Consider the following 25,394-nt stretch of genomic DNA (forward strand, 5'->3'; position numbering starts at 1 on the left):
ATCGCACACACACGCCCATGTTACTGTGTCCACGGCGAGTATATTGCATCAATACACTGAAAAATACAATGGACAATCGCAATCGTAAGGTTCGGGGACCGAAGAGGCCAATGGGTTACACTAAAACAGCCGAGGTCAGCACTGTCATAAAGCAGGGTCGTACGGCTGGCACGGCAGAGTTTGTTGACCGTAACGGGGAGCCCATCTATGCTAACAGCAACAGACCCCCTTCGAGAGCAAACACACGAACAAGGCCAGCCCTGGCCGGGCGGCCTAATCGATGCCCGCCTGATTGGTGTTCGTGAGATGGCGTCTTCTGACCGAGATGCCATTGGGCGGGCACGCAGGCCACCACCACCGAGACACATACCCGATACGATATTAGCAATGCCGATGTTACAAAATGAGAGGGAAGCTGGCGTCCCGCCGATGAAAACGTGACCAAGCATACAAAATGATACCCCTCAGCCGTCAAAAGATGGTACGCATAGTTACTTCCCTCTCCTGAATTTTCCACCACCACCACTGGCCTTCGCCTTTTTGTTCGATGCAGACTTCTTGTCGTCGGCCTGGGGACGCACCAAGCAGGTGCCGTTAAGGACAGACGCGAGAGGACACAATGCACGTGCAAGAGGAGAACTAACGACACCGGCGCGACAATGCTCGGACGTTAGCGACATGCTCCGCGTCAGCTAACAGAAACATCTTGCATGTAAGCGCTCTCATCCATTCATACCTCTCATCACGCAGGCTCCTATGTGAAAAAAACTCAGGACGACCTGAGCACACACACCAAGACCATTGCATCAAACAGCACAGAACTGTCAGCTGTCCCAGTGTGGCTCCTACACAGGCCGCACAGACGGCTGTAGACGCCGGCCCCTCCTCCACATAACCGTCTCCCACGCCGGCCCCTCCTTCCACATAACCGTCTCCCACGCCGGCCCCTCCTTCCACATAACCGTCTCCCGCGCCGACCCCTCTGTTCCACGCGACCGTCTCCCACGCCGACCCCTCCTTTCTACATGACCGTCCCCCACGCAGGCCCCTCCCTTCCACGTAACCGTCTCCCACGCCAGCCCATCCCCTCCACATAACCGTCTCCCGCGCCGGCCCCTCCTTCCACATAACCGTCTCCCACGCCGGCCCCTCCCTTCCACGTAACCGTCTCCCACGCCAGCCCCTCCCTTCCACATAACCGTCTCCCACGCCGGCTCCTCCCTTCCACGTGGCCCGCAGCACGTGCCGCCGCCGTGCGCTCACCTTGCGTTTGCCGGCGCCGGGGCTGGGCAGCACCTTGAAGAACGAGTCCAGTCGGCCCTGTGTGGTGGTGTTGCGCGCCTTGGCCAACTTCTTGGCGCCGTTACGGATGCGCTCCTCGCTGAAGCCCTTGTCAGAGCACATGAAGGCCACCAGGGCGTCCTCATCCGGCTCCACCCATCTCAGCTGCCGACAACGCCAGACAGTCAGAGGCCGCACCGCCGGACAGCGGCAGAGAGCGACACACCGGGCCAGAGCTCAGACCAAGGCCACGGGACGCCCGAGCAAGCGAGAGGACCGGCCGGCCGAGAACCTTTCCCCGTGGTCTGAGTACGGACCGATTATGGACACGGGGGGGGGGGGGGCAGGGGGAGGGCACCTCAGTAAGCAACAACACGGCGTGATCTCAGAAAAGACGAAGGTCAGGAACGAAAAACATAAATATTTCACGGCAGCGTTGCAAGTGCGATAAAGCAAGAGACGCGCACCAGTGTTTCTAAGGCGACAGTCGGCGGGCAGGGAGCTAACCAGCGGCTAAATACAAACATGTTACGGCGGAATGCCGGTGAGCACCATACACAGGAATGCTACGGATGGTAAGCACTCGGCGAGTAAACGAGCACATCCAAGCCGTCTCGAGACCAATGCAAGTTCAGAGCTGCCTATAGGAACATCCTGAGGTCCCACACCAATAGGCTGCGAACATCACTGGACTCTGACCATGACCGAGAATGAAACAAAAACCTGCTGGGCGACAGCCGCGCTGATCTGCTTGCAAACATACCGGCTGTAGCATTGCACATAAACAAGCCATGCTGGCCTCACTGATCACACAGTATCTGTTTCAGTCAACCGTGGCATCGAGATTGCAGCAGTCAGCATGTGTATGTTGCATTCTCTGACGACATCTCACACCAGAACATAATCCAACCACCCAAACAGAACATGATTCTGCTCGACAATCAGCGTTTGAACGGCAACCGATCACGTGCCGCAGCGTCACGATAGACGCCTCGGCGCGGCGCAGTACAGCGGATAGACAGGATGACCCGACGCTGGGCGACTTCCTACACGTAAACTTACAGTCCACGAACCGCGCTTGATTGTCTCGTATTCAACGAACGCACTTTGCAACTCATCCATCCACCGCTGACCTTGCCCCACATGCCATCCCCCCAACAGCTGAAGTCAGGTCATCCCAAGGTCCCGCGCCAACAGGAGTCGCTAATTTTGTCCTCAAAGTATGAGACATAACACCTCGTGTCAAGTCACAATGTGTGAAGAAGTGGAGATGAAAGTGAATACCGAGAGCCGATTCAGGTTCGACATTCTCCACTCACATCTCCGTACTATACTTTACAAATATTCTTTCCAAAATATACCCAAACGACTTTTCACTATAGCACAGGCTGCGCCATTTTCACACAGCCGATGCACCTAGCTGGCTCGACGTGACAAGGTGCATGTTTTTCTCCTTTAATGCTTTAATTTGTTCCGCCCCTTTCGCTACATCGCACGGAGGCACACAGGCGTCATGTCACCTGATGGTGACATGGCGCCTGCGCCCCGGCCCCGTCCCGCGCCTACCCTCGCACCATCCTCCCACCGGCGGCGCCTCCCGTATCTCATGGTGACATGGCGCCTGAGCCCCGGCCCCGTCCCGCGCCTACCCTCGCACCATCCTCCCACAGGCGGCGCCTCTCGTATCTCATGGTGACATGGCGTCTGCGCCCCGGCCCCGTCCTGCGCCTACCCTCGCACCATTCTCCCACCGGCGGCGCCTCCCGTACCTCATGGTGACATGGTGCCCGCTCGCTCCGGCCCCGTCCTGCGCCTACTCTCGCCCATCCTCCCACCAGCGGCGCCTGCCACGCCTGCAGCTGCGCCGCCGCTCACCTCCAGTTGGGCGCAGTCGGCCACGTCTGGCTGCAGGAAGAGCCGGCGCGCCTCGGCGAACGGCCAGTCCTCGGGCACGCCATACTTGGCCCGGTCCAGGTGCTGCAGGATCGCCTCGATGGAGCGGTGCTTCTGCATCAGCTCGATCGCCCGCTTCGGACCGACGCCGCGGATCGAGTCGCAGTAGTCGCAGCCCATCAGGATGCACAGGTCGATGAACTGGATCCCAAACGGAGGGTGACGTCATGCGCGACGGGTGACGTCACAGTGACGATGATGCCCGAGCGACGCTCGCACAAAAGGAGATCAGGCCGCACGTGCGGAAGATTACGCTATTGTGTCGCTGATAAGTTCCCACGCGGAAACAGCTGCCGCAGGTACTATGGCAGCATCGTGGAGCGTTCCGAGATCAAAGACATTAGCCATTGCAATGGTGTCATTCGATGACTGCGATGATGAGTTCTGCTGCAGATTTTTGCAGCTTTTGCGACAATTCATGTCACGCAAGCGTCAACGTGGTTTAACCCACTTTTACATCACATCAAGAAAACACAATGCCCGATGGTATAGAAACGAACACAATAACTTCAATGACTTTAAGACTTCATTATACTTTAACATACTTAAGATATGATAAACAGTAACATACTACGATATACTTCAATGTCGGCAATGGCACGTTCACACGGGATTATTCTCGCAACAGGCCGGCGTCACTCGTCCGTCAACTCGTCACGAGTCCCCATGTCCGACCTCGTCCTGGCTGAGGCCCGACTCTTCCAGCACGCCGGCCAGGTGGAACTCCTTGATGGGCATCTTGCGCGCCTCACTGAAGGTCATGTGACGCAGCAGCACGCTGGAGCCGAACGTGAGCGCGTCCATGTCCTCGGTGGCCGTGGCGTACACGCGACCTGCCTTCACCAGCGCCGCGCACTGTGCCTCCGCCTCGCATGGCGCCTGCGCGAGCACAGTGACACCGCAGTGAGACGTCGGAGGGGCGCCTGCAAGGCGTCACGTCCACAGCTCTCCGTCCGCACGGCGATGTCACGTGATCGACACAACAGTAACACACGCGACAACGACCAGCTCGTCGAAGAACACAGCTTATGCGACCCCTTCAGCCCGGAATGGAAGAAGATGGCCGGGACTCGCAACTGGCCTTTTACAGCACAAAGCCCGGGTCAACCGGCCTTCTGTAGCACAAAGCCCGTGTCAACTGACCTTCTAGAACACAAAGCCCGGGCCAACTGGCCTGTAGCACAAGGCCCGGGCCAACTGGCCTTCTGTAGCACAAAGCCCGGGCCAACTGGCCTTCTGTAGCGCAAAGCCCGGGCCAACTGGCATTCTGGAGAACAAAGCCCGGGCCAACTGGCCTTCTGTAGCGCAAAGCCCGGGCCAACTGGCCTTCTGTAGCGCAAAGCCCGGGCCAACTGGCATTCTGGAGAACAAAGCCCGGGCCAACTGGCCTTCTGTAGCACAAAGCCCGTGTCAACTGGCCTTCTAGAACACAAAGCCCGGGCCAACTGGCCTGTAGCACAAAGCCCGGGCCAACTGGCCTTCTGTAGCACAAAGCCCGGGCCGACTGGCATTCTGGAGAACAAAGCCCGGGTCAAAAGAGCAATGCCGCTGGCTTCAGAACACACTCGCCCGACCGCCATCCCCACAGCCCGCGCCAGCACTCGTAGCCCCGCCCCTCCGAGCAGAAGCCAGCGAGGTGTGGTGGCGCCCGCAAATTCGCCTTCGATGGTCCCGCACTCGACTCAGAGCTGTCAAACGACCACAACCTGACACGTGAACCTGCCAGGTGATGCGCTTCGCACCATGCATAATGCCCTGGACTTGTGCTCTAGCTCGTTTGAAAATAATACCATTGGTCGTTCTCCAAGAACGATAACACATTTGCTGCGCCGTATTCCCGTTTAGAGTCGTGACTCTGCGTTCGTCTGCACGCCACGGAATACGTGATCGCCAACGACAGAGCGTCTAGCAGCGTAATTGCTTACAAGTATTGCGGAAGTGGACTGAGTTGAGGGTCACCATATTTGTACAGCAGTGAAATTCCACAATGTCTGACCCCGATGTGCCACTTCCACTTCGGATATATCAGATACTTTCTACCTATTGCGACACCCCTATTGCTGTGGAACTGCACTCGAAAACCTCGTCTATCTCTCACAGACAACCGATGCAGAAATCCCTATCGGCGATTAGCCTGCGCCTGGGGATCGATTTTAACCACAGCCGTCGCGAGGTCACAGGGGCCACCGACCGCGCATCACTGCAGAGCGGACGGCCCGCCCGAGGCTAGGCCGTTCCCGCCGACTGACGCCATGCGGCGCTGCTGCTGCCAGACGCGCCGCAGCAGAGGAGACCGACCGCGCCGTCACTCCGCCCCGGACCGGCCCGGAGGCGGCCGCCGTCGGCCACGGACGGCAATGCCGCCGGACTGAGGTGCCGGCGACGCCACCCTAGGTGCCGCATGCGGTGCTCCGCCGGCCGCGGCTCACGCGACGCTGGGCCGAGCTCGGCTTCGGCTCCGACCGAGCCGAGACTCCGCCAGCTCACTGACGGAGTCTTACCCGTCTGGAAGTGACGACCGACGGCGGGGGCAAACTATCGCGCTCAGCTCACTGGAGCGAACATGAACACGAGCCGAACGGGCTCTAGCGCGCCGTGGATGAGCGCTAACGGGCGCTGAGGCTTGTTGAAATGACGTCTAATGACCCTACGCCTATCAAGCCGTCAGCTACCTTTTGGCCATGATGTGATTCAAAAGCTCCCGCGCTCAGTTATGACATTTATATGCTAAAGGACTCGTGGGGAGGCCCGTCTGTACATACTCGAGTCATATAAGAGTAATGACGATCCTAGGTGCGACTCATTTGCAAATGTGCTGGCGTATCTACCGAACGAACCGAACAGTCACTGCTGTGCTGTGGACTACGAGCAGGCCAATGCACCAGCCTGAGTGTGGAGCCGTGAGTAGTGGAGCCGTACATCACGTGTGCGAAGCGTTGACCATGTAGGTTCACTGCTAACCACGCGGGTTGGTGGGCGCAGGATCACGCTGGCTCCACTTAACGTCACAGCATTCACGCTGCAGTTCAACACCCTTGGCTTGACGAGAAGCGCAAGTCAAACCGACAACAGGGAAAAGGACTGCGTCCCCCTCGGATTAAAAAAATGTCGGTCACGATTTTCGACCACCACTACCCCACTGTACTTGTGAACACTTGATATTGGGGCATGGAACATTTCCAATCAGACAGACATGCATTGCTGGGCTAATCGCCAGTTTAGGCCGGCAATATGGCGCAACAGCTAGACTGACCTCGTAAGCCACGTTGATCATAGGTCGATCTAAAAACCAATGTCCATTTACTTCCTGACTGAAGTTGAAATCTACATCCCTCATACGCGCATCTAAAAACTGATGTACATTTACCTCCACGTATGGAATACCCATCAGCTTCAGCAGCTGTTTGCACTCGTCTACGTGCATTTTGGTGACCTTGACGAGCCTCCTGCTGAATTTGTCGATGTCCTGCTGGTTCCCTGCGGGCAGAGAGCCGGGGAATAAAGTGATCCGGCGATAGGCAAACGGTGGTGAATCCTCCGCACGGCAGCTGAAGACGCGGCGCCAGAGCGACGGCAAATGTGTGTGTCAGGGGGGGGGGGGAACATCGCGCGCCAAACTATCTATTCACATATTGGGCGCGCGTCTCGGTTTGCTTCGCAGGCTGTCAAACTCTTAAGAGTAGAACCCCCCCCCCCCCCAAAAAAAAAACAACAAGAAACCGCACCATATTCTCGAGTTGTTCAAAACAAAGTGGGATGCGCACGTAGTCTCTTCTGTCGGCTGTGACGTACCGCGGTGAACGCAGACGCAGCTTTTCGATTACCTCACCCTGCACATTTGTCTCCGATTTAAACATTCGTTATCTCGCTATCCATTGCAGCACACCGCACACCGGCCCAGCCAGCGAAAGTCCTCACTGCTTACGATCCCAACGGAGCGCCACTGATTGATACACTCCCCGTCCGCTATCCGCACTCCCACCCTTCCTACAGGCATCCACCCTACATATATGCCCTCACGTCGTCACCTACAACCCGAAAAACGTCATCTTCATCATTCTCTCTCGGTTGTTTTTATGTTTATTGGTGTTGTATGGTGCACCGACCGCATGGCCACTTTGCGCCCCAAAAACAACACTCACCCAAACCTCCCCGCTTTATGTCCGGTGGCACCTATGGCTAGCCCCCTCACCGATACCGTTCCAGTTGCGCCCTGCCACTTACCTCCTCCGACCTTCCAGTTGCGCCCTGCCACAACTCTCCCGCGCTTCATACGCATCCAACCACTTCCTCAGTTTGCGAGAGAGCGTTCTCGACCGTCTCGGCCTCGCACGCCTCCATTGCCATGCCCAGTGGATGCTCACCCTGCTCCTCGGCCTGGGAGAGCGCCTTCTGCGCCGTCTCGCGCCGCTCTGCCCGCTTGGCCAGCTCTCCACCCTTCATCTCGGGCGGCTTGCCGTCGAACACGTACACCGGCTTGATGCCGTTGTCCACCATGCGGATGGTGCGGTAGAACATGCCCATCAGGTGGCTGAAACACCGGACGCACGACGAATCGGTGGGAGGGCCGGCCGCACGGCGGCACCGTGTGCGACCGGGAGTAGACTGGGATCCAACACCTGAACACCGACCCGTAACGTATCACTTGTGAACTCCAATGCAAGACGATACCAGAAATACGACACAGAACCGGATCCAAAATTAGAATAAAGTGCCGAAAGGTGGTGACCTTGGGCGGGCACGTAAAAAGCACCCACGTGGGCCGAGTTGAACAACGTGTGGGCGACAAGTGTGTGTGTGTGGTGTACAGGGGAGCGGCGCGGCGCCGCCACAGGTGGCCCCGGGCCCAAACTGCCGTGTCATGGCACCCAGAACCCGGCGTAGACGGGTCACACCACTGCCGGCCACCGGCAAAAACGCAACGGCCCTTCTCGGAGCGCGCACTCCGCCGCCCCGTTCATCGCCAAAGACCATGCGAGGAACCGAGAAAAACGTATGACTGAAAGGCATGCGCATTATGCAGGATCAGCATCCATGATAATAATATCTGCAGAGTTCAATTCAACTATCCATTTATACAGATAATTTCGCAAGTAATTCAGCCTTTCGCACGTCTTTAACCTGGCTTACTACGCCCCAATCCAGCAACACGTTTTGTAGAAACGGTTCACTCCCCCGATTACACCTCAGTCACGCTGAAAGCGAAAGCAACGAGCGAAATCCGTCCGCGAAAGAAAGGCGAAGACGGGGTGGGTGAGAGGGGCGGCTCACCTGGTGGTCTCGCCGTCGGCCGAGGTCAGGTTAGCGCCTTCTTGTCGAACGGCCACCAGGAACTGGTACATGCACATGCTGGCGTCAACGGCCACCTTCCTGCCTGCGCGAGACGGGTGGGCGTCACACGCGGGAGACGGACCGGCGTCACATGCGGGATGACGGCGTAGGAACAGCGGCCGAAATGTCCTGGGGAAACCTCCCATAGGCGAACTTATAACAAAACACAGGGCCAGCACCACATAGCGGATACACGACTATGTACGGAGTACACACAGTCGGGATCCACGGGGAGTATGTAAAGGCGGACGCTGGCCGGTCAGTTGGCGCGCTGCGGTGTAACCCAGACTGCACGATGAAAATGGATATTGCAACAGACAAAGACAGAAAAAAAACAACGGGATGTCTGCACAAAACAGCGCCAGCAGTAATGATTCAGCACTGATATATAAGCTACATAAACTGCATGTCTCGGTCGAAACATCATCCACCAAATGGAGAGAAGACTGCAAGGACAGCATTACAAGACATCCAATACTCAATACGCGAATAGCAAACGGTTCACAAAACTCACCACTGGTGAGATCAAGCAAACTAAAATATGCCGAAATAATGACCAAAAGAGGAGAACTCACCAGGCGAGTAATACCAATGCAACAGTGAAAGATCGCGATCGTTCACATGACGTACCCATCTGAAAGGGGAAGTCTGATCCGCGCGTTAAACACACTACTTGTTGATCGAGCTAAGCTGCGGCCAGCACGCCTAACGTGCGCGCGCCGTAAGCGCACCGTATGTTTACCAAACCCACAGCTCCACACCTGCATGTCATCGGCCTATTGCATCAGTTCGGCCATCGCAAGTCAATGCACGAAGCGTCCATCTGTGTCACCTTTCCCGAGGCCCGCGCCCGGCGCCAACCCCACATGCCGGATGTATTACCAAGCCTCACACGCGACGGCCGAATACGAGGGGCTTTGCCTTCACGGTTGTTGTAAAAATCCGCCCCGAGTCCGTCGACAGTGCGAACACATGCCCCTCAAAAGAACGAATGCCCTGCAAACATGCGCTGCCGCCTCGCCGCTGGCGGGGCCACAAAGCCCTGTTTCAAGTCACGAGTACCAGTCAGGGCCAGCTGATGCAAACGGGCGCCATGACGACGCGTGTTTGTTGCACCGACGCCGACGCCGCCCGGCACGCCCTGCTTTCGACGTCCGCTCCGACGGTGGCCCGCCTCCGACAGCTGCCCCGATGCGATCCAGTACCGGCCCTCGACCGTCTGTCGCGCTGGAAGCCGATGTCGCGGGCCGACACAACGGACGCGCCCCATGCGCCCTGTTTGGGAGCACCGCATGGTCTCCATCACAGGTGAGTGTACCGCACGGGTCGCTGACGTGCAGACCAGGCATATATGAACATACCGGATGGGTCGCTGAGGTGCGGACCGGGCACACATGAGTATATCGGACGGGTCGCTGATGTGGCCAGGCATACAACACGATAGTATGTTTCTGAGACACCGTCGTGCACATAAGGTATTTCGGATCTTCCATCACAACCAATTTCCAACGCGCCTCTTGTTTTACGGTATACTGATCACGCAGTAGAACCACTACATATGCTGTGATATTCTAGAAGAACGCGAAATTTAACCAGGTGGCGGGCTAGATACTATTCGCTCGGTGGGGGTCAATTTGACCCCCATGCAATCTCGGGAACTAAGAAAGCTAGAGACACCAGATTCACAGGGTGTGTTGACATGCACGTGACCTTACGAAGGTCAAAGGTTGAGGTTCCCAGGTAATGACGTTTGTGTTAAATAACGTCAAACAAGGTCAAATTCCAGGTTGGTCTCCAAAGTACCCGCAGAGCCTACGTAACTGTTTCTAAGCAAAAAGTAACATGTTCACTTAAGGTCAGTGGCCTTGTTTGACCTTTCGAAGGTCATGATGACCAAAATCATACAAGCCTTCTCTGAGTTTTGCATTTGAGTAAGCGACAAATACTACGCCAGGCAGTATGTTCCTAAAAACAAAACGTTGACCTGGGTCATTTTAGGACAATGACCTATTCTGACCTATACGAAGTCCATGAAAGATGTAGAATGCGGTTCCTCCTATCAACAAATTCGACATGAGCAGAAGAAACTATCTCGTACAGCAAGCCCTTAGGCAATAAACCGGGTTGGTTCTGACCTTGGTCTGACCTTCATACCTGAAGTTAGGTCGATGTAATTTACTCATTCAACTGCTGTGTTGCTTAAGAAAGCATCTCACAGATGCATGGCTTCGTCTGACACTCCGTTGTTGCATCAGGCTGGGCGATTCTCTAGAAATCGCCTTCACTGAAACCATGGCCTGAATTTTACCTGTCGTAGGTCAGCACATTTACAAGGTATATCTAAGTTTTTGACACCAAACGATCCGCTATTCAATTGTCGACAGCCATGCAAAATTTGGCGCGGCTACGCAGCACCGTTCGGAAGCTATTCTGGAAAAACCTTCGGGGCAGTTTGAACCCAAACCCGAGCGCGTGTCAATGGTGCGTGATAAAAACCTCGCTTTTCACACAATGTGACATACTTATAACAGTTAATGTTGGCTAACCCGGCGAGAAGGTCGTGGTGGAATCAATTGCACAACCTTACAGCGCCCAACACAGACGTGGTCCATTGACATGGCTATGACAACACCTCGCCAAAAGTTGGGAACTCCCAATCAAGGTATGCCGCCTTCACTTCACTTGGGGCCTGCCCATGCGGCAGCAATGACAAACTTGACTGCTGTTGATGCCTTACAAAGGCGCATTTTGAACGCTGTCACACATCACAGATAGCCTACGGTCGGTCAAGAGGCTCAGCTCGGCGCACACGTGGGGTCCGGCGGGCCTCGCACGTTGAGGACCGCGGGCCTCGCACATGCAGGGCGGCAGGCCTGGAGGACACAGGAGGACGGCTGGTCTCCCACGTGAAGGACGACGGGCCTCCCACGTGAAGGACGGCGGGCTTCCCACGTGGAGGACGGCGGACCTCGTACGTGGCGTCCGTTCCTATCAGGCGGGCGGCGGCCGGGCGGAGGCCGGGCGGCAGTCACGCGCCGCCGTTAGAAGCCGTGAGTCACTGGCCGCGCTCGGAAATCGGAAACGGCAGGGCAACAAAGGGACATTTCCAGGAACGACGGCTGCAGGCCGCCGGGCTGCAGGCAGCCACGCGGAATCAGAAGCAAACAGCCAATGGGATGGCAGAGGAAGCATCGACGAAGGCAAAACAGATAACAAGGGATGGCAAGGGAAAGAAATATAAATAAAACCTGAGGATTCGCAAAGCCTTGTGAATGTACACCTGGGAATGGGGCGCGAAAGGGAGGTGGCAAGGATACCTCCCTGAGGATTTCAGGACATAACCATGCCAACAGGAGGCCACAGAGAACAGCGTCAGAAAACTACATCGCAAATCACCGTACTCAAAGCATGCAGGAGACAACGTCTGTCCTATAGGAGGCCCCGGATGACTACCAGGTCCTACTGGTCGACAGCAGGCCTCAAATGATCCAAAGGAGGTCCCTCATTAGATGCACAGGAGGACCAATGAAAACACAAGAAGCACCGCCTGCCCAAGAAAATGTCTCGACTAAAAAGGCCGGAGGACCCACCACACCAAAATATTTTCCTTCATTGTACACACGTGACCAGAAGGTCTCTTTGAGAACAAGGGGGGAAATCTGGGAATGATTTTGACATTGGTTGGAATTTGTGGCTCCCGGATGTGTTCAGCAGGACCCCTGACAACCCTGCCCGCTTGCCGAGAGGTCAGTGTCGCCGTCCTCACCATCCGTCTGCACCAAACAGGTGGCTGCTCTCTCGTGTTCGTCGCGTTCGAGAGCCCAGTGTCAGCAAACAATGGTTTTATCTCCACCCTTGGCATTCCAAGTCAACACGTTGACAGGAGGATATAGGAAGAGTCTGCCAGCGACACGTCCTCAGTTCCAGTGCTAGAAGCCACAGGCTGCCAGTCATACGCGCAGACCAACACCCAATCTTAGGCATTATCAAAGAATCACTTAACCAATCCATTCCTATAAGGGGCAAGAGAGCGAGTACGGAACAAAACTACTTGGGGTTGCTCATGCTGCCGAAATCGCCACACCCAGGGCGAAATCCATACCCATTTTGATGACACCCATTTTAATGACGAGCCCAAACCTCACCATCGAAGTGGGTATGCTGAGGCAATGAGCCACCATAGAGCCAAGACCAGCACTCCATAACAAGTTAAGGACGGGTGAGAACACCCCGCACTAGGTCAAATTCTGCTCCTCGACTGACCAGATATTCCCCATACTCCCAACCACCCACAGCCGGGATATCAAATATTACAGCCGGCTTGCTACATCTTTATTGTCGACTTTCCCTCTGAACACAAGAACACCTAAGCCTGAGGAAAAATCGGATCGCGGTCGGTCACGTCTTTGGGGTGCACCTGCCCCATCACTCTAATCAAGACTAAATATGCTCGAACTCCACGAAGCTTATGTAAGCTTGTCATGTGGAGCTCCTAGCCTTATTCCACGAGCCCAACAAGATCACCTGCCACCCGTCTGTCACAGGCAGTCATTACCACCCACAGAAACATTCGAGATCAGCTTCAAACCGGACCTCTCGCCTTCACGACCGCAAAATAGCGGCTCCACCAGGGCGACCACCACAACCTTAGCGCCGATGAAGTGCAACTTTCAACCGCAGCTGCCCGCTTCCACCCACGTAGCAACAAGCCTGAAAGACCCCACGACGGACGTTCTCAGCGCTGCTGATTCAGCAACTCCTACAACGGTGCGATTGCGGAGAACGAGGAGCCCATGACCACAACGTCGCGATCATGGACCGGCGCAGTTCCAACGTGCCGTATCGCAGTTACGGGGGGACTGCTAAGTAGAGCAAACAGGATTTCATTACAGGAACCGCCAGGACAGGTGGTCCCAGAGACTGACGCAAGTCGGATGAGTGGTACTTGCACAGCAAACTTTGAAACCGTCAATTCAGCCGTTATAACCCGCCCCCTAACAAAGAACATACCGGCTGCGCTGATGATAGCCGCAGCCACCAGATGAACGGTCCCGGGAAGGCTGGAATGCGGTCCCCGCGGCTATGAACACGTCATCACGTTACATCAGAATGACGTCATCACCTGGCAGGGTGACGTCACGGGGCCGGCGGAGGCTCGTCGTACCGAGGAAACGTGGAACCTTTAGATCTGTCATTGGTGACCATTACGCATCGGCATGATGCAGCGTATACATTCCCCTAAACGATTACATCACGGCTCTCTAAACGCGCATGCAAATCTAGTGGAGGATGAGGGGTATAACGCCTTTCCAGATGCACGATGACAACTTAGGCTCACCCGTCTGACATGCACTTACCGTACACAGGCTGGTACCAAAATCCTGACGACTGCCAAAGGTGTCATTTTTTGTGGTTTGCAAGATGATCTATGAAGTACAGGTGCACTTCGTTCAAGGTGTGACGAACCAAACGGTAAAAACGTTCCAACACACGTCACTTTCACGGCTTAACATTGTACAAGACGAAACCCGCTTCACCATATTTCGAGCCCTTCCTATTCATTACGCCGTCAGGAAAAGTTCAGCCTTGAATTAATTCGTTCAAAAGCCATTACTTGCCCACAATGGCCTTCATGTGGCCCTCTCCCAACCGCTGGCGTCGCTGTCCACTGCCCAAACCCGAGACAAGCCGCCGCCTCTAGCCGGGGTCACGAGCGCGTCTCAGACCCCGGCGCCAGTTCCACATGGCACCGGAAGCCGGCCCAGCACGCAAGCCACCCACTCCAGCCGCCCGGCCGCCTGGACGGTACCGGAGGCTTGCGTCAGCGAGACGGCGGCGGCGGGGAGACAGCGCCCGAGGCCAGGCGTGGCGGGGCGCGGCAGGTGGACGCCCGCCCTGCGCCCGTTGCGTCAGTTCGCCAACCCAGCAGTTGCGTGAGCCCGTTGCCGGCTGTGTCCAAGGCGCGACCCCCCCCCCCCCCCTCCCCCGGCCCAGCGGGCACGGGCTGCACTGTTCTGGGGGCGAGCCGTGGGGTTCACCGACAGCACCCGCAGCGCCTAAACTTGATACCAGCGAGCGGGCAACCAACCCCCGCGTGTGGATCTTCCCAGCGACATCTGTTCCCGGACGACGGCGCGTTGCACGTACGACCCGCGCGCCACCACTTCGGTAGACAGCACGCTGTCCGTCGTCGCCGTCACGGCCCAGACGCAACAACGACGGCGCGCCGGTCCGATGGCAGCTCGTCACCGGCGACAGGTCATTGTTTGGTCGCCGGCGATAGCGTGGACGCGACGCCATGTGTACCAGACAAGCGGTGCGCAGCCCTCTGCAGCCGACGGCGATGCCTAAGAGCCCTGGTGTTGTGCTTCTGCGCTCATCGCATGGTGTGACCCGTTGTGGTGAAGCACGTACGTGACGCGCGCACTAATAGTTACATTATGATTTTATAGGCAATTTATAAGTGATCTGTACAAGTTGGTAATGCCGTCAGTGTTGTTGCTGATAAATCAATGCAACGGAAGTCAACTAAACGTCATTAAAAAATTAGGCGCCTAAAAATATCAGCTTTTATTCCATCACACTCAATATGCTTTTGTGAACCAAGTCAGCATTATGAAATCAGTCAGAAAAAATTAATCCAACGGGTCCTCTCCAACAGTTTTGCTCATCCAACCGGGACAGCTACGAGCTGGTGCACCATGCTGATAAATGGGTCGTTTAAATCATGGCATTCAAGTCAATACCTTGGCTCAAGCCATTTCCGGACGCAAAACGAGCACAACACACCACGGCGTGAAGGACACGCAGTTATACTTTTTTACATCATCGGCGTAAGAAACAGATCACTTCCATGAACCAACAGCAGCTTGCTTGTGGTGGTTCGACTAACGAAGTTATAGGCTTACGCAACAAATAGTAAAATGAAACAACTTGATCACGATAGACATGCGATTCAAAAGATGTCTCCTGGCCAAACTGCTCTGACTGTGAACCACGACGCGGCTCGAAGCACGAAGCGGCACGAAGTGGCGAAGCGACGCGCAGCCAAACCACACGAACCTCCGCCGGGTCACAGCATTCAGGGGCGCGCCGGATGACGCCCATCCCCAGGCAGCATTGCTATCAAGGTGGACCGCGGGCACGGCACCCGCAGCCCGAGCCTGTCGACACGACCTTGCCACTGAGACGACTAGACGCCGCAACCGCAACGAGGGGCCCGGCTCGCGCTCTTCAGGCGCGCGGTCAGGTGTCGTGACACAAGCATCAACACAACACATGTCTCAAGTCGCTCGGCAACCGTGCTGCGGGCGCAGGACGGCACATCAGCCACGGCTCCAGTCCCACAATTCCCTAGCGTTTCAGTTCCGTTCGCGCACCCGCGTTCTTTACCCATCCCTCCGAGGCCTGATTGGAGTCAACCCCGGCTCTCTGTCGCTTTAGCTCTGTCCGCGCACCCGCGTTCTTTCCCCATCCCTCCGAGGCCTGATCAGAGTCAACCCCGGCTCTCTGCCGCTTTAGCTCTGTCCGCGCATCCGCGTTCTTTCCCCATCCCTCCGAGGCCTGATCAGAGTCAACCCCGGCTCCCTGCCGCTTTAGCTCTCTGCTGGCTCAGCTCTGTCCGCGCACCCGTGTTCTTTCTCCGTCGCTCCTAGGCCTGTTCAAAGGCCTGCGAGCCTGGGAGGCCTTTCCCAGCTCCGCAGCCGACGAGCGACGTCCGCCACGTTTCTAGATCGTTCGTTGCTGGTCGCCTCCCCCCCCCCCCCCCCCCCCGCCAATATCGTACTTCAGTCCAGTGCGGCCGTTGCAGCAGCCGCGACGGCTCGCAATGACATCAGGGTAATGCACCGTCGCCCCCCCCCCCCCTTGGAAGGTTTCGCTGATGCAACGGGGCAGCCCGGCCCGGAGACCCCGATTGGTTTTACAGCTGGCGCCCGTGGCGCGCCGGGCCGCACAATACCGGTAGCGTGGGCGGGTCAGCTGTGCTCCATTCGTCGGACGCCGCACACCCACCGCACGGGGAGGTGCGCCACAAATGTGGCCGCACGATCGCGCCACCCGGCACCTACCAACAAGCGGCGTACACTCGGCGGCGGCGCCGACAAGCTGAGGTGACAGGTGGATTCCGGGCCGGGGAGGGAGATGAAATGTCTGGAGGCCCTGCTGTCTTACGGTCACCAACACTATACCATGACCCACCAGTTGAAAATGGAAACATAATTGTTGATCGCGTAATGTAAGAGCCAGAGCGACGGGCAGAAATATCTGAAATGGAGCGTACCTGACCGTGTATCGGGCTCACATGGCATTTATACATTTAGGATACGGCATGCTGGTGAGGTACCCGGACATAGCTTACGTACGCATTTCTTCAAATATTTGCCACAAAACATGCCACGAAACATGTAGCGTGTATTCGTCACGTTGCAGCTCTTCGCTCAGGACCGATAGAAGACGGCGGATCTATCGGTCTATCAGAATGGTGCTGAATAACCCAATGGATCGAGGTGTCGACACCGATGGCATAAATGTCCGCCTTCAACAAACGCCTGTTTAAATTAATAGTAATGAACCTGGATTCGTGCATTACTATTGCTGGTATCGCTACCGCACTATTGTTGGTAAATGAAGCATGATACAAAGTAAACATTACTTTAATATTTGACACGTAACATATCTGTTGCAGCCATTGGCTCTGGGCCGATAGAAGATGGCCGGCCGATAGGCACGATGCTGTGTAATCTACCGGATCATAGTGGCGACGCCGACGGCATAAATGTCCGTGGCCGGCAAGCGACACCCGTGAAACACGCTCCGCAACGTCTTCCGCCACGCAATCCACGAGCCCTGCGAAATGCTGCCAGTTGCTGCCGGATTGTTTCATATTGAAATTCCGCGAACCACTGCTCTTGCCATTCAAGACTGACAAGTGTGAACGTGTTGAAGCTCAAGGTAACTATGTACAGTAGGCTTCGATCTCACACCTATACACAGGCCTCGACCTCACACGTGCACACAATAGGTCTCGATCTCATACCTGACCACAGGTTTCGTAAGACAAGCAGGAACCGCAAACGAAAACCTCACGCTGTGCCTAACTGCAACGGTCCGGAACGAAGGCAATATTTCCCCGAGTTCACAAGCAAAAAGAGCATCAAGCATTTGTGCTTCCTCTCGGTGTGATTGGCGCCCAGAAACTCCGACAAGCATCCCGCTCCCAGGAGCGGGAGCGGGAGCCAAACTTCCGGAGAGCAGATGTCAACGGCGTCAATCACACGCTGCTGAAGACTATGACAGAGTGACAACTCACGACTCTAAAACGGCCCACCCAGTTAGCTCCCTATTTCCATATTCCACGTCAGCGCAGCGCATTGGTTCATACCTCGAAATTACATAACCTGGCCGACCCTGCCGCTTCAGCGATCGGATACGATTTTAGGTTTGAAGAGCCGCGCCCTATACTGCAGCTCCTTTCCCAATGACGGTCCTGCAGACTGTGTCCACGCCAAAACAATGACCTACCACAACAAACAGTGGCGCTACGGCTCAGCTCGTGACGATCAAAGATTGACACACTGTTTTCAAGGACGTTGTTGTATTTTAAAGTATTGCACCATAGTGAAGCGTCACCATCAGGGGCGTGGGAGTGTCTCAAAACTGGGAGGGCCATATCTTCTCTAACGTCCATTCTTTCTATACATCACCATGATGTTAATGTCAACCTTCATTGAGAAGTGAGTTGGTTGTGGCCCATCAGCCCCCCCCCCCCCCCCCTTCATGTCCTCACGACTGTGGTGCCGTGACTCATGGGAACAATGAAACATTTATGAAATACAATTAGCCACACTGTTTTTGTTCCGCACAAGGCGTATTAAGGCGAGGCAGACACCAGGAGCATGTGGCCCTTTGCTTTGTTAAATCCGTGCATGTCTCAATGTGCACATGAATATATATCAACAACTGAAAAATGAAGATACGCAAGTACAGCTCAGAAAATTGGAAAATATATTATATTACACACCACGCAATAACTTTTCTGGCGAAGGTTCGAAAGCTTCTTGCCAGTGATCTTTGACGCGAATTTGCATAGATGAAATCATTCTTCGCGACAAGAGGCACGCCACCACTGCACTGGTGCAGAGAAGACGCCTGAACAAGCTCCTTGAACTTCGACAACGCCAATCATGGTAGAATAGAAACACCTATCACGGTAGAATAGAAATAGAAACGCCTATGGCGTATCGGAATTATGGAGGTGGAGCGCGTCCTAGGATAAACTTAGAGTACATCCACCTCCTCCATCATTTTCCGTGAAGCGCGTCCGGCGCAAGGATCATCCGTCGGCGCCTAACATGTGCATCACTGCTATTTCCTCCGAGGCCAATCCCGTACGGGTTCCCTGACGGCATTCCCGATCCCACTCTTCTCATCCGGGCCACTTCCCAACGCCGTCGCGGAGGGTGAGCGCCACCAGACTGCTGTCATGCTCTGCAGGCGCCAAGGAGCGACGCCAGACGGCGCGTGCCGCTCCGGGCGTCGCTCCGTGCCGACAGCGACGTCCGACAACGGCGCGGGCAAAGGCCGGCCAGCTTCACGGCCCCCCCCCCCCCCGCACCGCAGACAGGAGGGCGGCCGGTGAGTCAGCCGGCCGGCCGGCGCGGCCGGGTGTCGTCAGCGCCGCGCCGCCCGCCCCTATATAACGCGCGCCGCCCGCATCCGGCCCGTAATCGCGCGAGACCGCCGCTTCCGTCGACGCCGAGCGCTCACATCGCTACCGTCGACCGCCGAGGCTACATCGTTGCCGCTCCCGAGACGGGATCCGACTCAGAGGACTGACTGAAGGTGGGTGCAGCAGACGGCCGGAGCACAGTGACGGAATATTTAGGCCATGATTAGGGTATTAAGCGTTATTGGCATGAGCGAGGCGATAGGTCGGACGTATGCCCGATGTGCCAGACAGGAGTTCCGCATTGTATCCGTTTTCGCATGCCGGCAATCGATCATTCGCGGCGATACTTTCTGGAAACTGCGCGACGCGTCACAGCGTGGCGTAACGTCCGGCTGTCCGATACAAGTTAAGTGCTCAGATGAGGGTCGTAAACAAACCAGTGACCAAAACAGCCCCCGCCGATGCCTGGCCCACATGGAGCCGGCGCCGACCGCTCGGCTGACCTGTGCGTCCGCTGCTGCAGGCCGCCCGCCATGGACCGCCGTCCGCCGCCGCCCGTCAGCCGGTGGTGCCTGTGCCTGCCGGAGCGCACTGCCGCGCTCGGCGTGGGCGCGCTCTACCTGGCCGTCAACGCGGCCGCCATCGTCGCCGGCTTCATCTTCTTGGGTGTGACGCAAGGCACGGGCCAGATGGGGCCCGAGCTGGACGCCATCCTACTGCCGGCCGTGCTGGGCGCGTGCCTTGTGTGCATGCTGAACGTGCTGGCCTGCGCACTGCTGGTGGTGGGCGCGCGGCGCGCCCGCTGGGAGCTGGTGCTGGCTTGGCTGGCCTGGTACGGCGTCTTCCAAACACTGCTGAGCGCCGCCTGGCTGGGCGGCATGGCGCACCTCGTCAATGTGGTGGCGCCGGCCGTGCATCCGCCCGACACAGTGGCGTTCAGCTGGCGCGTGCTGAAGCCGGCGCTGCCTGTCGGCATCATCGTGCTCGTGTTCGTCTGGTATGCGTACGCGGCGGTGGTGGTGCACTACCGCCGCCTCCGCGCCGCCGACCACCCCCGGAAGGTGGGCTCTTACAATGTCATCCGCGAGGCATGAGAGCCCGGGCGGCGCACGAGACGCGGACCAGACGGCCGTGCTAGCCAGGCACGCGCCTCCACCGGCGTGCTGGGGCGCGGCGCGACGAATAGAGCCGGTGGCGCGCTAGAGGCTAGGGTGGACCATCGAATCTCGGTGCATCGGACTCAGCGGAGCGCCGAATGGGACCGCCGACCACTGAAGCGGCCCATCCGCTGTGGCTGACCAGTGATGGACTTGCCAGACCTCAGGACTCAGCAAGTTGAATGATCAGTCGGGGACTGCAGCCGCGACTGGGGCTCATGTTCAAATGTGTTCAGCTGGGAGGTAGACGTTCTCACGACCTGTTCAATTACTCGCCTGTTCAAGCGGTCATGCATGAACTATGCTGTGATATACTCGAGGAATACAACATCACGTTGGGTGCACATCTGTTCATGGCATCGAGCATGATCCGACAATACAGCGTTCATTCCGAGTCTGCGGCGCACAGTCACACGATGCAGAGAAGCGGACTTGAAAGCAATTAGTCACACCCCTAAGAGAACAGCAGCTTACGTAAGTTATTCGCGCATTAGCAAGGAACATTATTCACAGACATAATGCAGTAGTAATAGCCTCATTCCTCGGCGAAAAACCGGGAGAATGGAGACATAGCTGGGTTAATATTTCGGCAACATGCCTTTGTCGAAAAAATAGCAGAAGTGAACCGTATCTCCACTCTCCTGGTTTTTTCTCCGAGAAGTAAGGCTATTACTACTGTCTTACCTATGAAAACAACCTCTTGTTGAAAAATTAACAGATAGCGAATTTCGGTTCATCCCTATCCAGGGGCGCCAAAAGGGGTTCGAGCACTCCCCCCCCCCCCCCGCCGATGTTGCCTTGAACACCCCAAAGCTCCTCTGAGCCCCAACGAATATCGGCAAAAAGGGACTATTGAGCCAATGAAATACAAAAAATTTCCCTGAAATGCCAGGTACCAGGTACCTACCTGAATGCATCACTGTTAGCTTCATGCTAATTTTGTACTGCATAGTATCCCGTATCCTTATATGTTATTGCTATTCCAACTCACTTATATATTAGGCCAGCCCCCAATTACTGCAGCTTTTCACAAAACGAAGACGGAATGTGATAAAAATGTGCACTGCAATAGTTCATTGTTTAGTTTATATTAGTACTACTTACTTTTAGTACTTTTTATTTTATACTATTTAATTATAGTTTATCAGTTAGTTTACTTATTAATTAGTACATTTATTAGAAGTTTATCAATAGTTTATTTAGCTAGAAAGTTTAAGTTCGATCTGGTTGGCCGCATTCCCTTTTTTGCACAGTATGTCAACTATAAACGGGAGTTACACAAAAAGTACAAAGTACGCAACAAATCATTTCAGCGCTTTATCAATTTTGTGAACTTGATGTACGTGATGTTAAACAAGGGCGCGCGCAGGATTTTATAATCGGCAGGGGGAATCGTGCGAAAGAAAACCTAGTTAACCGTGCCGCTGGTCTATTAAAAGCATCCTCTACATCGATGACGCAGATGAAAGTCGCCGAAACCGGGGAAGAAATCAGTTTTCGGGGGGAGGGGGAAGGCTGGGTTGGCCTCACAGGCTAACTCCCCCCCCCCCCATCCATTTGAAAAAGTAACACCCCTGTCCACATCACACATTCTGTGACGAGAATTGGAACCGCAGAGCATTCGTGGAAGCGTAGGAACAATGTTACAGCAATGCCGCTAACCACGTAGAGCATAGCTGCCCGTATTGCACCCGCGCGAGGTGAAGCTAGAATGCAAACGTATTTATAAACGTCTAGACACGTATTTAGTGCTCGTATTTCTCGTTTTTGGACATACCGTCTGCAAGCCAATGAAAAAAATGTTAGCATGTATTCGACTGAAAATTGACTAGATAACAATAAAGTAAAATAAAGTAATAACTTAAAATCTTGAATAATATGTATAGAAATAACAATGTTATATAAATTATACGAATTACATAAAATAAAATAAAAAATTAAATAAAATACCACACAAACTGACACATTAATTGGAAAGGGCCATATGTAGACATCAGGCATCACGAGTCCATTCCGTCGAGTCCACAGAAACCGACGAATGCTGGTTTACCGGCCGAATCCACGTCCGATAATGTACCCAGCTTCCAACATGAATATTGAAAGCCCAGCCAAATATGCGGGTAAGTTCCTATCATGAAAGATCCGTTATCATAACACTGATAATATACAGAACGCCAACAAAACGGCGGAATGCAGGGACGCACCCCGAAAATCTCACCATGTCACCCACCGGTGACACCCACGCTACACTGGCGGAACATTCACCACAGTTCGGCTCGACGCTCGGGGCGCAGACCGTTTGACAGGCCATCTCCATACCACGCCCACCAAGAAGGCTGGGCAAGAGTGACGCGATGCCACCCGATGCACGTTGGCTGGGCCCGCATTAACACTGATGTTCGATGTGAAACCATCACTCAAAGGTTTCCCTGAATCCCACTGAGAAACGCACAAACACAAACGTCAGAATGTCTCATGTCACGAACGGTCACCATGAGCAGCCTTTAAAGGGTAAAACCGTCGGACCAAACACGCGGTACGAGACAATCGATCGGCCACTTGGACCGCAGCCGTAGTCAAAACGCAGATGGTGGCGTCACCTTCGTTTGTAATTCGCGCGCAGCAGCGCCACCACTAGGAGAAATTCAGAGTTCCATACTGGTGGTCAATGACTGATGTTGGAAGGCTGATGCCCTTAGACTAGACTGAAGACCAGACTAGACTTGAGATTGGACTGAATGGGAGACTGGAATGAACTGCAGACTGGACTGGACTAGACACTGGAATAAACCTAGACTGGACAGGACGATTACACCACCTGGTGGCAAGTACCCATTGAAACCTGCCCTTGAATGTCTCAAATGGCCAGTATCATTGCACCGAACAATCAATATAATCAATGCACAGAACACTTGGCACACCATGTTCCAAAGGTATTATGCAAACCATACCTGTGGTCTTCTTGAATAGGAGACCCATTAATGTGAGTGTGCAGGAATCCCACCATCCTGTGCACTGCTGTGATAGCAGCTGAGCAGGAGGCTCTCTGATGAGGTCATGATGATACAGCAGAACCTGCTGTCATGTAGGCTGCACTGCATGATTTGCCAGGATGAGATTATTGGTCCTGACACACAGTTGAGCATGCATAGTGCACACATATACTCCTAAGGATTTGTTCAAAGTAGCAACCATATGGCCAACCATGTACCCAAGGTGAGAATGTGTGAAATGTTTTATGTGATATGGGTGGAGTTTGAATGTACTTACCAAAGAAGTTCTTCATTTCATTTTCTTTGATGGCTGATGGTGCAATGTCAGCAATAAGCTTTGAAAGTCCAAGAATCCCCATTGTGGAAAAGTCTGAGAACAAAGGGTAAAATGAAGTATATGTTTAACCATAACCACTCTGAGATGAGAAGAACACTGTCAACACAAAAAACTGCATCATTACAAGCATATTCCACAATGCTTACTATCTTTTACTTTTTCACTTTGTTGACCAAGCTTTTGTATCTTACAAACAAATCAGCAGAATCAGCATTCCAGCTACATGTGACATGTCTGGAATTCCCTATAATCATTGCTAGTGCAGGCACCACCATGAAAGGGGAGGGGGAGGGAAATAGGCACAACATGCCTCCAAGAGATACCACCACATCTGGGGATGCTTAAATCCAGGGCCATTAGCATAAATATAAAATATTTAACCACCAGTCTACAATTTTTCATCTTCTGCCTAACAGCCTTGCTGGGAAAATTAGGAGCAAGTCAATGCAAGGAACAGAATAGTGATTTGTACAATGCTTGGTCAAATTTTCTAAAGCTTTGATAACCTACCTCATCAAGCTAACATTTGAAGATGCATGCAACCATAGACCTCTGAGCCATGTGAGTTATAAGAGTATATAGAATTAAGTTGAAAGTTGGGCAAACAAACGGTGGCATAAATCTCCATCTGAGTGGACCAGACATTTTGAAGGACTAGCTGGCTGCCAGCAGACTGGCTCACTTTTTCTGATTAGATATAGCAGGCAAAATCTGGGACAGACCAAGAATGTTAGCATATTTCAGGAGCAAGTTGCACCATGGTTCACTGTGCAGCACTGCACAGGGAACTGCTGTTGTGGTAGTTAAGCTATGCGCTTCAGAGCTCTGTAAAGCCCCAGACACTGAATCAGCACTGCAACTAATTTGTAAAACTAAGCCCTTACTACACCATGCAGCTATAGCTCATTTTCATTTTGTGCATCCAAAACATTTTTTGTTTCACCAATTTATTTTTCCTTTCAATTGTAGGCTTCATTGGCAGGCTTACCAGTGAAGCCAAGCATGCACCAATGCACCTTATGGCAGTTTGACTGTCTTGACTTATGCTGAGCAGGCACTGCATATCCTTCAGGTGCGCAGCCCATAAACCCCCCAGAAATACCAAGTTAATGAATACTGCCATGCATTGTCGTGCTCGGACGGCACCTCCATCAGTTGAAATTGGAGGGGGGGGGCGGCAATGCAAAAGACGGGGAGCTTCCAAGAATTGGGACAACAAACGGGGCACTGGTCCCCCCCCCCCCCCCCCCCCAGTAGGGGAACTGCAGGCAGAAACTACCTCGGACCTGGTGAGTGTGAGCTTCTTATAATATTTCTCCGAATAACTAGCAAACAAGTCGGAAACAGTGCAGCGATGATCCCAGCTGGTCAGAAGTCTTGCGTGACAGTGTGGTGTCGCCAAGATCGCACTAGTTGCGCAAAGAACGCCCTAGAATTTGGCGCCAATTTGGTAACAAATTATGAGATTAATGCCAATTCCTGAAGTAATTTTAAAATCATGCAGAAATATTTTAAAAGTTTTACGAGTGTGTGGAAGCTTTTTATCCTTGTTTTTATGCATGGCAACGGTGCCCCACGGTGCCCAGCGTGGGTACAGGCGGGGCGCTAACAACCAGGGCAATCAAACACCGCGTGCACCAAAGTTTGTTGGAAATACTGAGACGGACTGTTGC

General features: G+C 54.4%; 2 protein-coding genes across 4 annotated transcripts; one reads left to right on the plus strand and one right to left on the minus strand.

Moving 5' to 3' along the window:
• Positions 1–20: 20 nt before the first annotated feature.
• Positions 21–25,107, minus strand: Fen1 (Flap structure-specific endonuclease 1). Of its 3 annotated transcripts, none has more exons than XM_037216027.1 (9): positions 25,008–25,107; positions 23,662–23,754; positions 8,506–8,608; positions 7,599–7,765; positions 6,602–6,711; positions 3,910–4,113; positions 3,157–3,375; positions 1,264–1,446; positions 21–569 (listed from the first exon to the last, which is right to left on the minus strand). In XM_037216027.1, the coding sequence occupies exons 2-9, from the start codon at positions 23,741–23,743 to the stop codon at positions 492–494; spliced, it is 1,146 nt and encodes a 381-aa protein (XP_037071922.1). In that variant the 5' UTR covers positions 23,744–23,754; positions 25,008–25,107; the 3' UTR covers positions 21–491. The 3 variants fall into 3 exon arrangements, with proteins under 3 accessions (XP_037071922.1, XP_037071921.1, XP_037071923.1); XM_037216026.1 differs by having other exon boundaries at positions 25,001–25,107; XM_037216028.1 differs by lacking the exon at positions 25,008–25,107 and adding an exon at positions 9,141–9,199 and having other exon boundaries at positions 23,662–23,719.
• On the plus strand, positions 19,305–20,768 carry LOC119093125 (uncharacterized). Its single transcript, XM_037216029.1, has 2 exons — positions 19,305–19,407; positions 19,758–20,768. Exon 2 carries the CDS (start codon positions 19,768–19,770, stop codon positions 20,326–20,328), a length of 561 nt encoding a protein of 186 aa, XP_037071924.1. The 5' UTR covers positions 19,305–19,407; positions 19,758–19,767; the 3' UTR covers positions 20,329–20,768.
• Positions 25,108–25,394: the final 287 nt, after the last annotated feature.

The sequence above is a fragment of the Pollicipes pollicipes genome, unplaced genomic scaffold (genome assembly GCF_011947565.3).
Source record: "Pollicipes pollicipes isolate AB1234 unplaced genomic scaffold, Ppol_2.1 Scaffold_4002;HRSCAF=4701_pilon_pilon_pilon, whole genome shotgun sequence".
NCBI classification, from domain to species: domain Eukaryota; kingdom Metazoa; phylum Arthropoda; class Thecostraca; order Pollicipedomorpha; family Pollicipedidae; genus Pollicipes; species Pollicipes pollicipes.

Bases quoted from the DNA above. Each gene is read 5' to 3' on its own strand.
- LOC119093125 (XM_037216029.1), top strand. From the start codon at position 19,768: ATGGACCGCCGTCCGCCGCCGCCCGTCAGCCGGTGGTGCCTGTGCCTG.
- Fen1 (XM_037216027.1), bottom strand. From the start codon at position 23,743: ATGGGGATTCTTGGACTTTCAAAGCTTATTGCTGACATTGCACCATCA. The intron at 8,609-23,661 runs GTAAGTACATTC...CGTCTCGCGCAG, and splicing joins TGAAATGAAGAACTTCTTTG to GCAGGAAGGTGGCCGTTGAC. The intron at 3,376-3,909 runs GTCGGACATGGG...TTTGGGATCCAG, and splicing joins CGGGCCTCAGCCAGGACGAG to TTCATCGACCTGTGCATCCT.